This window comes from Ranitomeya variabilis, chromosome 1 (assembly GCF_051348905.1).
Source record: "Ranitomeya variabilis isolate aRanVar5 chromosome 1, aRanVar5.hap1, whole genome shotgun sequence".
In the NCBI taxonomy this organism is placed as follows: domain Eukaryota; kingdom Metazoa; phylum Chordata; class Amphibia; order Anura; family Dendrobatidae; genus Ranitomeya; species Ranitomeya variabilis.
This window is the reverse complement of record NC_135232.1, coordinates 916,184,019-916,197,496: the sequence shown is the minus strand read 5'-3', so window position 1 is coordinate 916,197,496 and position 13,478 is coordinate 916,184,019. Positions and strand designations below refer to the sequence as shown.

Here is a 13,478-nt window from a genome sequence, read left to right as displayed (position 1 = left end):
TGTTAGTGGCTAGGCCTTTTTCCAGCCCATTTTGCAGAAATTCTAACACTAATTTGAGAGGGATTCCCTCGGAGATTTTTGCCCCTGAGGAAGAGAGGAATTTCTTCCAGATTTTACCATACTGTCTAGTAGTTGTTAATTTCCTACTTTTTAAGAGGGTTGACACTAGACCTTGAGAAAAACCTTTCTCTATCAGTAACCCCCTCTCAAATTCCAGGCTGTCATGTGTAACCTCGCTACCTGCGGGTGTGTTACTGGTCCCTGGAATAGGAGATTGGGCAGGTCTGGGAGTATCCAAGGGTCTGTTATGGACATCCTTCTGGCCCAGGAAAACCAAGTTCTCTTCGACCAGTAAGGGGCAATCAATATCACCCGGGCGCTGTCCTCCCTTATTTTCCTCAGAACCGCTGGTATCAGTGTGATAGGGGGAAACGCATATGCTAGCTTGTGCTTCCAAGGAATCATGAAAGCATCCAGCGCCACCGGGTTCCCTGCTGGGTTTATGGAACAAAAGGGGGTCACCTTCCGATTTAGATTGTTCGCGAAGAGATCTATTGTCGGAACCCCCCACATCTCCGTTATCCGATTGAATATGGACTGGTTCAGTTCCCATTCCCCCTGTTTTAGGCAGACCCGACTTAGGTAGTCTGCCTTGACATTGTCCACCCCTTTTATGTGAAGTGCCGTCAAAGATGCTAAATTTTCCTCGGCCATCTGTAAGATTGAATGTGTGACTTCCATCAGTGGTTGAGAGTGTGTTCCCCCCTGATGGTTTATGTAGGCCACTACCACTCTGTTGTCTGAAAACAGTCTTACATGATGTGAGTGAAGGGGTTTTTGGAATTCTGTAAGAGCGAATTTTACTGCCAGTAACTCCCTCATGTTGGAGGATGCTTCTTTTACGTCGTCTGACCATGTCCCCTGAACCACTAGATCGTGTAGGTGAGCCCCCCACCCGAAGGGACTTGCGTCTGTGGTTACCACTTTTGACACTGGAATCACCCATGGTAGACCGCGGCCCAAGTTGCTGTCTTTTGTCCACCAATCTAGCGAGAGAATTGTGTTTAATGAGAAGGTGAACCGACCTTCTAAATTTCCCTTCAGGAAAATTTCTTCCGCTAATGTCTGCCATTGCAGCTCCCTTGTATGTGCCTGGGCCCATTGGACGGCAGAAATGCAGGCCGTCATGGACCCGAGGAGAGACATTGCCTCTCGAAGTGATATAGAGGGAAGATCTCTTGCCCTGGACACTAACCCCACCACCTTTTGGATCTTTTCTTGGGGTAGGCGACATTCCTGGGAGATGGAATCCAACGTGATCCCCAGGTACTCCTGAATCTGACTCGGTATTAGTTTGGACTTCTTCAGATTCAGGAGCCACCCCAAGCTTTCCAAAGAGTCCATAACTAACTGTAGCTGGTTTTTGCAATGTTGGGGAGAGTTGCCCATTATCAGGAAATCGTCCAGGTATGGGACGATTAGGGTGTTTTGTTTCCTCAGGTCTGCCATGACTTCGGCTATCAATTTGGTAAATACCCTTGGGGCTATTGCGAGACCAAATGGTAGGGCTGTAAACTGGTAGTGCTTTACCATCCCTCCTATTTCGATTGCCACCCTGAGGAATTTTTGGAAGTCTTTGTGAATGGGGACGTGGTAGTATGCGTCCTTTAGGTCGAGCACTACCATGAAACAATGCGGAAACAACATTTTGACTGCTGTCTTTATTGTCTCCATTTTGAAAGGTTCCACAATCAGGTGTTTGTTTAAATTTTTTAAATTGATAATCGTCCTGAAAGATCCGTCTGGCTTTTTCCTGAGAAAAATCGGAGAGTAGAACCCTCTCCCTCTTTCTCGGGGGGGGACCTCCAGAAGAACCCCTTTGTCTAGCAATGTTGTGAGTTCCTGTTCCAGAGCTATCCGCTCCTGTGGAGAAGCTCTCTGGGATGTCACCAGGAAGGATGGCTGAGGGAACGTAAGAAATTTGAATTTTAGTCCCGACTGTACCAAATCCAGAATCCAGGCACTGCTGGTTATCTTTTCCCAGGCTGAAAGGAAGAGGGACAATCTTCCTCCCACCTGGGGCAAAAGTTCATTGTGATGGTTTTTTGGGATCGGTGGGGCTTTTGTTGAAGATAAACCCTTTGCTCTTATTCTTTTTGTCTTCCCATCTGTCCTGCGGTCTAGGTGGCTTCCTACGGAAGAATTTTTTACTCCGAAAAGGACGTTTATAAGATGGGTATTGCAGGACGGGAAAGGACTTCTTTTTGTCCCCTGCCTTTTCCAAAATATCATCCAGAGTAGAGCCGAAAAGAAATTCTCCCTCACAAGGAATATTACAAAGTTTAGCCTTTGTTTGGAGGTCTCCGGGCCAACATTTGAGCCAGAGGGCTCTTCTGGCTGCATTGGAGAACACCGCTGACCTGGCCGAAAGCCTGATTGAGTCTGCCGACGCATCGGCCAGAAAAGCGGCTGCCCCCTTCATTACTGGTAGGGTATTCAGTATACTGTCTCTGGATGCTTTATCTTTGAGCTGGGATTCCAGCTGGTCAAGCCACACCATAAGGGAGCGGGACGTGCAAGCTGCGGCCACCGCTGGTTTTAGGCCCCCTCCTGCTGCTTCCCAGGAACTTTTTAGGAAAGCATCCGCTTTTTTATCCATGGGATCCTTTAAGACCCCCATGTCTTCAAAAGGTAGGGCAAACTTTTTTGACGCTTTAGCGATTGCCACGTCTAATTTAGGTGCTTTTTCCCAAAAGGAGCATGCAGGGTCTTCAAAAGGGTATTTCCTTTTGGGTGTAAGTAGGGCCTTTCTTAAAGGTTTTTTCCATTCTTTATTTATTAAGGCTTGTATTTTGTCATTAAGGGGAAACACCCTTCTTTTTTTCTGCTCCAGTCCACCGAACATGATGTCTTGGACTGATTTTTTAGTGTGGGAATCAGCGAGGCCCATGGTACTTCTGACTGCTTTAATTAGGGAGTCTGTTTCTTCTAATGGGAAACAACTACGACCTCTCTGAGAAGAGGATGATGAAGAGGATGATGAAGAAGAATCGGAGGAATTTGAACTAATCTCCCCACTATCTGAGGGACTAGAGTCAGATATAGGGATATTTTGTTTAATCTTTTTACGTTTTTTACCCTCCTGGAGAGACTTAAAGGTATCTTCCACCTGAGTTTTAATTAATGTTTTGAGTTCTGTGGCGAACCCTGGAAGCCCTTCACATAGAGTCTCTTCCATACAGGATTTACATAATCTTTTTTCCCAGGAGGCAGGTAAATCTTCTTTACAAAGGGCGCAGATCCTATGTTTGGACTTCCCTGCGCTCTTCCTTCCCTAGAACAACAAAAGAAAGGTAGGCTCTATTAGCCGGAGCATTCACGGAGATCACTCACCACCTGAGAACCCTCAGTACCGGCTGTGGATGGTCCGTATCGACAGTATGGTGCTCCTTCGATCCGGATGTAGCACTAGAATTTTTGCTGTGCTGAGATCCAGACCGTGCTCCAGTTGCACGCCGCTGGACATGAGAGGTAGCTTGCCCCTGCTGCCGGCGTTTTTGCTGCTGCTGCTGCTGCGGTGCCTGCGTTTGCTGCGCTGGTGAGCCCTGCAATTCGGGGTCACTCATGGCTGCTGAGGAACGCTGGCTGTACTCCAATAGAGCAACTAGCCAGGGAGACAGGACTCATTTAAAAAGTCAGCGCGCCGGTTCCCGCGCGCTCCCCGATGCTAGATTTGCGCATGCGCGAATCCCAGCATGCACCGCGCCGTCCCAGCAAGCTTTGCGCCGCCCAGAATGCCCTGCTTCGACCAGCAGGCATTGCGGCACCCGCGCATGCGCGTTACCAACCCGGAAGTGCGGCACCATGCCGCTTGATGCTTCCTGGAGCGCTGTTCACGCGCGCATTGTCGCGCCGTGCACCACCTTATGGAGGGACCCCTCACCGTGGTTTTCGCGGGTGTGTGCCATGTGGAACCCCCACGCAGTGAGGATTCCTCTAGGAGCCGCAGCGCTGCTGCTGCAGCCCCCCGCTCACCCTAGAGACCTACTGATCCCAGCGGTGGCGCATCGGGTGGCCCAGCCTAGCCGAGGCAGGGAACCCCCGCTGCCTGAACCGGTCTGACTGGCCCCGGAATCCAACGACGATCTGAGGTAAGATCTGCTGCAGGTCCCGTCAAGGACAGGAAACCAAAACTGATGCGGGAGAGAGGTACCGCCTTTTTATCTGTAGGTTTCCTGTCCTTGGTGGGCGGATCCCCTCTCTCCGTGGTGCCGTCATGGGGGACAGAGAAAAGTGAGATAAAACACAATCAAAAAGATGAATGTAAATAAAAATGGTAAATGCTGAAAACATCATCTTGTCCCGCAAAAAAAAAACAAGCTACCATACAGCTCCATCAGTGAAAAAATAAAAAAGGAACGACAAAAAACAATTCCTGAATTGCTGGTTTTCGTTCATTCTGCCTCCCAAAATTCGGAATAGAAGCGATCAAAAAATGTCAGGTGTCTGAAACTGGTACCAAAAAACAGTCAACTCATCCCGCAAAAAAACAAGCCCTCACAGGACTGTCGGCTGAAATATGGAAAATGATAGCTCTTTTTTAGTGTCTGATAGCAGCCAAACAGAAAAACCCGATATTAATCTGGTATCGCTGTAATCTCATTAACCTGAAGAATAAAGTCGACTAATCACTAATACCGCACAAGGAACGGTATGAAAAAATAAATAAAACCAATTCTTCACCTGCTGTTTATTTGTCTATTCTGCCTTCCAAAGATCACAGCAAGGCTCTACTTACATTTATCCTGCGCTCTGACCCGAGCGCCTGCATCGGCGTTTCCATGTAAATCTCTGAAATACGTGATTCAAATGGAACTCCTGGTGGAAGATTCCCTATAATAAAACAGATAGAGACACTGTGGATGCAGTCTGGCCTGTGATCCAGCAGTGTCAGTCATTCTAGGCATGCATAAAAACGCAGTCTGCCACAGTTTCGCGGACTTCTGAAAAAAAGGACATCGCTGAACAGAGGTTACTCTTCTGCTTCATTATAGTGAATGGATCATTCAGGGGTTTCATCTGAATCACGTCACTCAGGTCAGCCACCTATCAATGGAAATTTAGGGGGCTTCCACGTTATTTTGGAAAAGCGTAACCTGGCTTCCACGTTACACTTTTCCAGAGCCAACATTATGTTGGCTCCTCGCCCCTCCCCCCAAAAAAAAGGAATTCAGCAAATTCTGTGCAATGAGAGTGGGTGCATGTCTCCAGAAGCATTAGTTGGGCACAACTTACTGGTCACTACAACATACTGTGGCATATGTGACCGTTTGCAATATTTACTCGGCAACATCCACTGTTGCTTGTTTCTGGAAAGCGTCCATGAAGTCAAAATCGTCACTACGCCTGTAGATAAATTCCCTAAGGGCTATAATTTCTAAAATGGGGTCACTTGAGGGTGGATTATGATCTTATAGCACTTAGGGGCTCTGTATATAGAGTACAAAAACTATTCAAGGAAAATCTGCCCTCTAGGAGGCAAAAAGCATTCTGTCCCTCCCGAGTCTCACCGTGTGGCTGAGCAGTACTTTACTGCCATATATAGGGTATTTCTACATTCATCAGAAATTGTAGGACAAATTTTTGTGCCATTTTTACCCATTTTCCAGTGTGAAAATGTAAAATCTGGGGCTAAAACTAAATTTTGGTGGTAAAAATGTAATTATTTTTTGCCCAATGGTATACAATTCTGTGACACACCTGTGGTGTCAATATGTTCAGTGCACCCCTAGATGAATTCCTTGCTAGGTGTAAAATGGGATCTCTTTGACTGGTTTTGCTGTTCAGGCACCACAGGGGTTCTGCCAAGGTAACATGGCACCCTCAAACCAGTCCAGGAAATCTGAACTCCAATATGGCGCTCCTTCCCTTCTGAACTTTGCTCTGTGCCTCAAAAGTAGTTTTCAACCACATGTGGGGTATCAGTGTACTCAAGAGAAATTGCTCTGCAGATTTTGGGGTTCATTTTCTTTTGTTGCCTATGTTAAATTAAAAAATTGGGGTTAAAATAACATTTTTGTGGGAAAAATTAGATTTTTTTTTAGTTTTACAGCTTAACTTAATAAAATTCTGTGAAGCACCTTGGGGCTCAAGGTGCTCAGCATACATTCCTTGAGGGGTCTGGTTTCCAAAATGGGGTCACTTGTGGGTGGTTTACACTGTTTAGATACATCAGGGGCTCTGCAAACGAGACATGACACCCGCAGGCCATTCCATCAAAGTCTGCATTCCAAAACATCACAACTTCACTACTTCTGTTCTGAGCCCCTCCCTGCACCTAAACAGTAGCTTTCCCCCACGTATGAGGTATCTGTGTACTCAGGAGAAATTGCACAACAAATCTTGGGGTCCATTTTCTCTTACCTTGTAAAAATAAAAAAATTTGAACTAAAAGAACATTTTTGTGTGAAATATGTAATGGCTCTACTTTATAAACTTCTGTAAAAAATCTAGGATTTTAAGGTGCTCACCACACATGTAGATAAGTTCCCTGAGGGATCTAGTTTCCAAAATTGTGTCTTTGTGAGGGTTTCCACTGGTACATGGAATGAAGTAGATCTGTCATGTGATATTTTGCTGATCATCTTTGGTCATGTTTATGGACATGGAGAAATAATATGAGAGACTTGATCAATGCTTCATATTTTTTGTTGCTGAATAAGTATTTTAAAGATATGGTGCATAGAAAGGGCATCAATGTTCCTGTATGGGCTTATACTGTTTTCCTAGCTTGTAATTATGCTTGTTTTTGCAGTACTACATAGTAAAAATTCAAGTGAATGGTCATCGAATTTAGGGTATGTTCTCACAACGTCTTTTTCAGGCGGATTTCGTCTGTAATCTGTCTAAAAAGTGCTGCAAGCCCACTGCAAAAATTGAACATAATGCACAGTAATGTAAAAGCGACACTGCTGTGCACATTTTCAGTCTTTTATTTCCTCTTTTTACTGCTTCAGGGATTGAATAACCGTAAAGCAATGAAACGAAGTAGCGTGTTCATTGTTTGGGTAACTTTTGCTAGGAAGCTGCTCGCTAATTATAGTTTAAATTATAGAGCAAAGCCGCCACAAACATGTCAGTAAAACTACCAGTATAAGGAAAGAGACTGCCGGCAGTGCTGCCAGCATCTAAAAGGGAACCTGTCACCCCCCTCAGGCATTTGTAACTAAGGCTTCTTTCACATTTCCGTCGGTACGGGCCCGTCGCAATGCGTCGGGCCGACGTACCGATGGACGTTGTGAATTCTTTGCACGACGTGGGCAGCGGATGCAGTTTTTCGATGCATCCGCTGCCCATTCTGCAGTCCGGGGAGGAGGGGGCGGAGTTTCGGCCGCGCATGCTCGGTCGAAAATGGCGGGCGCGACGCACAAAAAAACGTTACATTGAACTTTTTTTGTGACGACGGTCCGCCAAAACACGACGGACGCGACGTGTGGCAATCCGTCGCGATCCGTCACTAATACAAGTCTATGGGCAAAAACGTATTGCTATTAAACTGCAGATTAACCCCATATATGTAGGTTAACCCCTTCCCGACATGTGACGGAATAGTACGTCACATGTCGGGACCCCCGCATTGATGTGCGCTCCGGCGGTGAGCGCACATCAAAGTCGCGACATGTCAGCTGTTTTTTACAGCTGACATGTGCGCGCAATAGCAGCGGGTGAAATCGCGATCACCCGCCGCTATTAACTAGTTAAATGCCGCTGTCAAACGCAGACAGCGGCATTTAACTACCGCATCCGGCCGTGCGGCCGGATATGAGCGCATCGCCGACCCCCGTCACATGATCGGGGGTCGGCGATGCTCCTCCATTGTAACCATAGAGGTCCTTGAGACCTCTATGGTTACTGATTGCCGGTGGCTGTGAGCGCCCCCCTGTGGTCGGCGCTCACAGCACACCTGCATTTTAGCTACATAACAGCGATCTGATGATCGCTGTTATGTAGCAGAGCCGATCGGGCTGTGCCTGCTTCTAGCCTCCCATGGAGGCTATAGAAGCATGGCAAAAGTAAAAAAAAAAAGTTTTTAAAAATGTGAAAAAAATAAAAAAAATATAAAAGTTTAAATCGCCCCCCTTTCGCCCCAATCAAAATAAATCAATAAAAAAAAACCTCAACCTACACATATTTGGTATCGCCGCGTTCAGAATCGCCCGATCTATCAATAAAAAAAAAGCATTAACCTGATCGCTAAATGGCGTAATGAGAAAAAAATTTGAAACGCCAGATTTACGTTTTTTTGGTCGCCACGACATTGCATTAAAATGCAATAACGGGCGATCAAAAGAACGTATCTACACCAAAATGCTATCATTAAAAACGCCAGCTCGGCACGCAAAAAATAAGCCCTCACCTGACCCCAGATCACGAAAAATGGAGACGCTACGAGTATCGGAAAATGGCGCAATTTTGTTTTGTTTTGTTTTTTGCAAAGTTTGGAATTTTTTTTCACCACTTAGGTGAAAAATAACCTAGTCATGTTAGGTGTCTATGAACTCGTAGTGACCTGGAGAATCATAATGGCAGGTCAGTTTTAGCATTTAGTGAACCTAGCAAAATAGGCAAGCAAAAAACAAGTGTGGGATTGCACTTTTTTTGCAATTTCACTGCACTTGGAATTTTTTTCCCGTTTTCTAGTACACGACATGCTAAAACCAATGATGTCGTTCAAAAGTACAACTCGTCCCGCAAAAAATAAGCCCTCACATGGCCAAATTGACGGAAAAATAAAAAAGTTATGGCTCTGGGAAGGAGGGGAGCGAAAAACGAAAACGGAAAAACGGAAAAAGCTCCGGGGGTGAAGGGGTTAATAGCGTTTTTCTGGTGACTGGTTACCTTTAAAGCGCATACCCTAATAAATGCACAATTCGAATTCATCTGAGATTGATCTGCTGACAAACAACTTTTCTTAGAGAAGAGTTTATAATAAAATAATAATAATAATAATAGAGCTTGAACAAGCAGCCTTCCTCTATGACATCCATAAACACTAGTGGCCATATGGACCTGTGTTGTCTTCATGAAACAACTTTAAAGCATTACCAATTCGTTTTCCCATTTCAGGAGTGAACAAACATGCTTAAATGGTTATGTTTTATTCCACATGCAACTGATTTACTGTTTTGTCAACTCTCTAGAACACTGAATTGTGATACTAGAATTAATCACATTAATGTAACAATAAAATGAGATCTAATCTGAGAAAAAGCAAACTTGGTGGTATCAAAGAGAATTCTTGACACAAAACAAAGTACGGTAGGCATCTGTCCAAAATTTCTCCAGGATATTTATTCTAAAAGAAATGACATTATTCAGCAAGTAAACAACACTGGCAGTAACATCAACTGTGCACGCAAGAGCTACCCGAGATGCTTGAAACCACTCTTGTCCGATGCTCTAAAGGCAATGCTGTGGTTAATTCATAGACACTAATTCTGCAACATGATATCTATCTAAAACCATGAGCCTTAGGCCATGTTCACACGTTGCGGATTTTACTGTGGATCCGCAGCGTTTTTGATGCTGCGGATCTGCAGCAGTTTCCCATGCGGTTTACAGTACCATGTAAACCTATGGAGAACACAATCTGCTGTGGACATGCTGTGCAAAAAAAAGCGTGGAAACGCAGCGTTGTTTTTTCCGCAACATGTCAATTCTTTGTGCGGATCTGCAGTGTTTCTGCACCCATAGACTTGCACTGAGTCGGGAATATCCGCAGCAAAACCGCAGATTTAAAAAAAGATCTGTGGTTTAGCTGCGGGTGAAACGCTGCAGACCGGGAGGAGGGAAGTGTGTGGGCAGAGTGTGGGCGGTGACTGTGTGCGTGTATGTGTGTGCGGGCGGTGTCTGCGGGCTGTCGGGGGTCTGCGGGCTGTCCGGGGGTCTGTGGGGCTGTGCAAGGGGTCTTTGTGTGTGAGTGTGTGCGTGCAGGCAGCGTCCGATGGGACTACAAGTCCCAGCGGCACTGCCTGCTACAGTGACAGTGATTGACACATTAGCCAATGATGGGACAGTAGTAGTCCCATCATCCGGCTAATGTGTTGAATGTAAAAAAAAACACATACAACATATAACAAGTACATACAACATACAGTACATACAACATATGACATACAGAACATACAACATACATACAACAGAACATACAACATATGACATACAGTACATACAACATTACATACAACATATGACATACAGTACATACAACATACAACAGTACATACAACATATGACATACAACATATGACATACAGTACATATAACAGTGCATACAACATGCAATAGTACATAAAACATTACATACAACATACAACAGTACATACAACATGACATACAGTGCATACAACATATAGCACATACAACAGTACATACAACATGACATACAGTACATAATAATAATAATAATAATCTTTATTTTTATATAGCGCTAACATATTACGCAGCGCTTTACAGTTTGCACACATTATCATCACTGTCCCCGTTGGGGCTCACAATCTAAATTCCCTATCAGTATGTCTTTGGAATGTGGGAGGAAACCGGAGTGCCCGGAGGAAACCCACGCAAACACGGAGAGAACATACAAACTCTTTGCAGATGTTGTCCTTAGTGGGGTTTGAACCCAGGACTCCAGCGCTGCAAGGCTGCTGTGCTAACCACTGCGCCACCGTGCTGCCCATATGACATACAACATATGACATACAGTACATACAACATGACATACAACATATGACATACAGTACATAACAGAACATACAACATATAGCACATACAAGAGTACATACAGCATATGACATACAGTATATACAACAGTACATACAACATATAACATACAACAGTACATATGACATACAGTACATACGACATTACATAATAATAATAATCTTTATTTTTATATAGCGCTAACATATTCCGCAGCGCTTTCCATTTTTTGCACACATTATCATCACTGTCCCCGATGGCGCTCACAATCTAAATTCATACAACATAACATACAACAGTACATACAACAGTACATACAACATACAACTGTATTTACAACATATGACATACAGTACATACAACATACAGTACATTGAAAACCAGGAGAAAGCACAACTAACCAACCAAATAGTCCAAAAAAATAATTTCTATTGCGTTACAATCATGACAAGAATAATAAAAGTATAGTAGCGGGTTTTCACCGGCTTAGTTAGGGAAAAATAATTAAATTAAAAAAATGTATTTATTTCCATTTTACCATTAGGGTTAGGGCTAGGTTTAGGGTTAGGGGTAAGGTTAGGGCTAGGTATAGGGCTAGGGTTAGGGCTAGGGTTGGGGCTAGGGTTAGGGTTTCAGTTAGAATTGGGGGTTTCCACTGTTTAGGGACATCAGGGGCTCTCCAAACGCGACATGGCGGCCGATCTCAATTCCAGCCAATTCTGCATTGAAAAAGTAAAACGGTGCTCCTTCCGAGCTCTCCCGTGCTCCCAAACAGGGGTTTACCCCAACATATGGGGTATCAGCATACTCAGGACAAATTGAACAACAATTTTTGGGGTCCAATTTCTCCTGATACTCTTGGGAAAATACAAAACTGGGGGCTAAAAAATAATTTTTGTGGAAAAAAAATGTTTATTTTCATGGCTCTGCGTTATAAACTGTAGTCAAACACTTGGGGGTTCAAAGTTCTGACAACACATCTAGATAAGTTCCTTTGGGGGATCTAGTTTCTAATATGGGGCCACTTGTGGGAGGTTTCTACTGTTTAGGTACATTAGGGGCTCTGCAAATGCAATGTGACGCCTGCAGACCAATCCATCTAAGTCTGCATTCCAAATGGCGCTCCTTCCCTTCCGAGCTCTCCCATGCGCCCAAACGGTGGTTCCCCGCAAATATGGGGTATCAGCGTTCTCAGGACAAATTGGACAACAACTTTTGGGGTCCAATTTCTCCTGTTACCCTTTGGAAAATACAAAACTGGGGGCTAAAAAATAATTTTTGTGGAAAAAAAATTATTTTTTATTTTCGTGGCTCTGCATTATAAACTGTAGTGAAATACTTGGGGGTTCAAAGATCTCAAAACACATCTAGATATGTTTTTTAGGGGGTCTACTTTCCAAAATGGTGTTTCTTTTGGGGGGTTTCAATGTTTAGACACATCAGGGGCTCTCCAAACGCAACATGGCATCCCTTCTCAATTCCAGTCAATTTTGCATTGAAAAGTCAAACGGCGCTCCTTCCCTTCTGAGCTCTGCCATGCGCCCAAACAGTGGTTTACCCCACATATTGGATATCAGCGTACTCAGGACAAATTGCACAACAACTTTTGGGGTCCAATTTCTTCTCTTACCCTTGGGGAAAAAAAATTGGGGGCGAAAAGATCATTTTTGTGAAAAAATATAATTTTTTATTTGTACGGCTCTGCATTATAAACTTCTGTGAAGCACTTGGTGGGTCAAAGTGCTCACCACACATCTAGATAAGTTCCTTAGGGGGTCTACTTTCCAAAATGGTGTCACTTGTGGGGGGTTTCAATGTTTAGGCACATCAGGGGCTCTCCAAACGCAACATGGCGTCCCATCTCAATTCCAGTCAATTTTGCATTGAAAAGTCAAATAGTGCTCCTTCCCTTCCAAGCTCTGCCATGCGCCCAAACAGTGGTTTACCCCCACATATGGGGTATCAGCTTACTCAGGACAAATTGCACAACAACTTTTGGGGTCCATTTTCTCCTGTTACCCTTGGTAAAATAAGTCAAATTGGAGCTGAATAAATTTTGTGTGAAAAAAGTTAAATGTTCATTTTTATTTAAACATTCCAAAAATTCCTATGAAACATCTGAAGGGTTAACCCCTTAAGCCCCGAGGGTGGTTTGCACGTTAATGACCGGGCCAATTTTTACAATTCTGACCACTGTCCCTTTATGAGGTTATAACTCTGGAACGCTTCAACGGATCTTGGCGATTCTGACATTGTTTTCTCGTGACATATTGTACTTCATGTTAGTGGTAAAATTTCTTCGATATAACTTGCGTTTATTTGTGAAAAAAACGAATATTTGGCGAAAATTTTAAAAATTACGCAATTTTCCAACTTTGAATTTTTATGCCCTTAAATCACAGACATATGTCACACAAAATACTTAATAAATAACATTTCCCACATGTCTACTTTACATCAGCACAATCTTGGAACCAAAATTTTTTTTTGTGACGGAGTTATAAGGGTTAAAAGTTGACCAGCAATTTCTCATTTTTACAACACCATTTTTTTTTAGGGACCACATCTCATTTGAAGTCATTTTGACGGGTCTATATGATAGAAAATACCCAAGTGTGACACCATTCTAAAAACTGCACCCCTCAAGGTACTCAAAACCACTTTCAAGAAGTTTATTAACCCTTCAGGTGTTTCACAGGAATTTTTGGAATGTTTAA

At 43.8% G+C, this 13,478-nt stretch overlaps 1 protein-coding gene across 2 annotated transcripts in view; it reads right to left on the bottom strand.

Moving 5' to 3' along the window:
* Positions 1-13,478, bottom strand: part of FGF2 (fibroblast growth factor 2) — a 136,478-nt gene that overhangs the window by 12,557 nt on the left and 110,443 nt on the right. Inside the window, exon 3 of one of the 2 annotated variants that reach the window (XM_077279090.1) lies at positions 4,296-4,893. The exons of the other annotated variant lie outside the window; for it this stretch is intronic. Coding sequence (XP_077135205.1) covers positions 4,801-4,893 — 93 coding nt within the window. The 3' untranslated portion in view covers positions 4,296-4,800. Of the gene's footprint in view, positions 1-4,295; positions 4,894-13,478 lie in introns of those variants that run through there. 2 annotated transcript variants of the gene reach the window in all.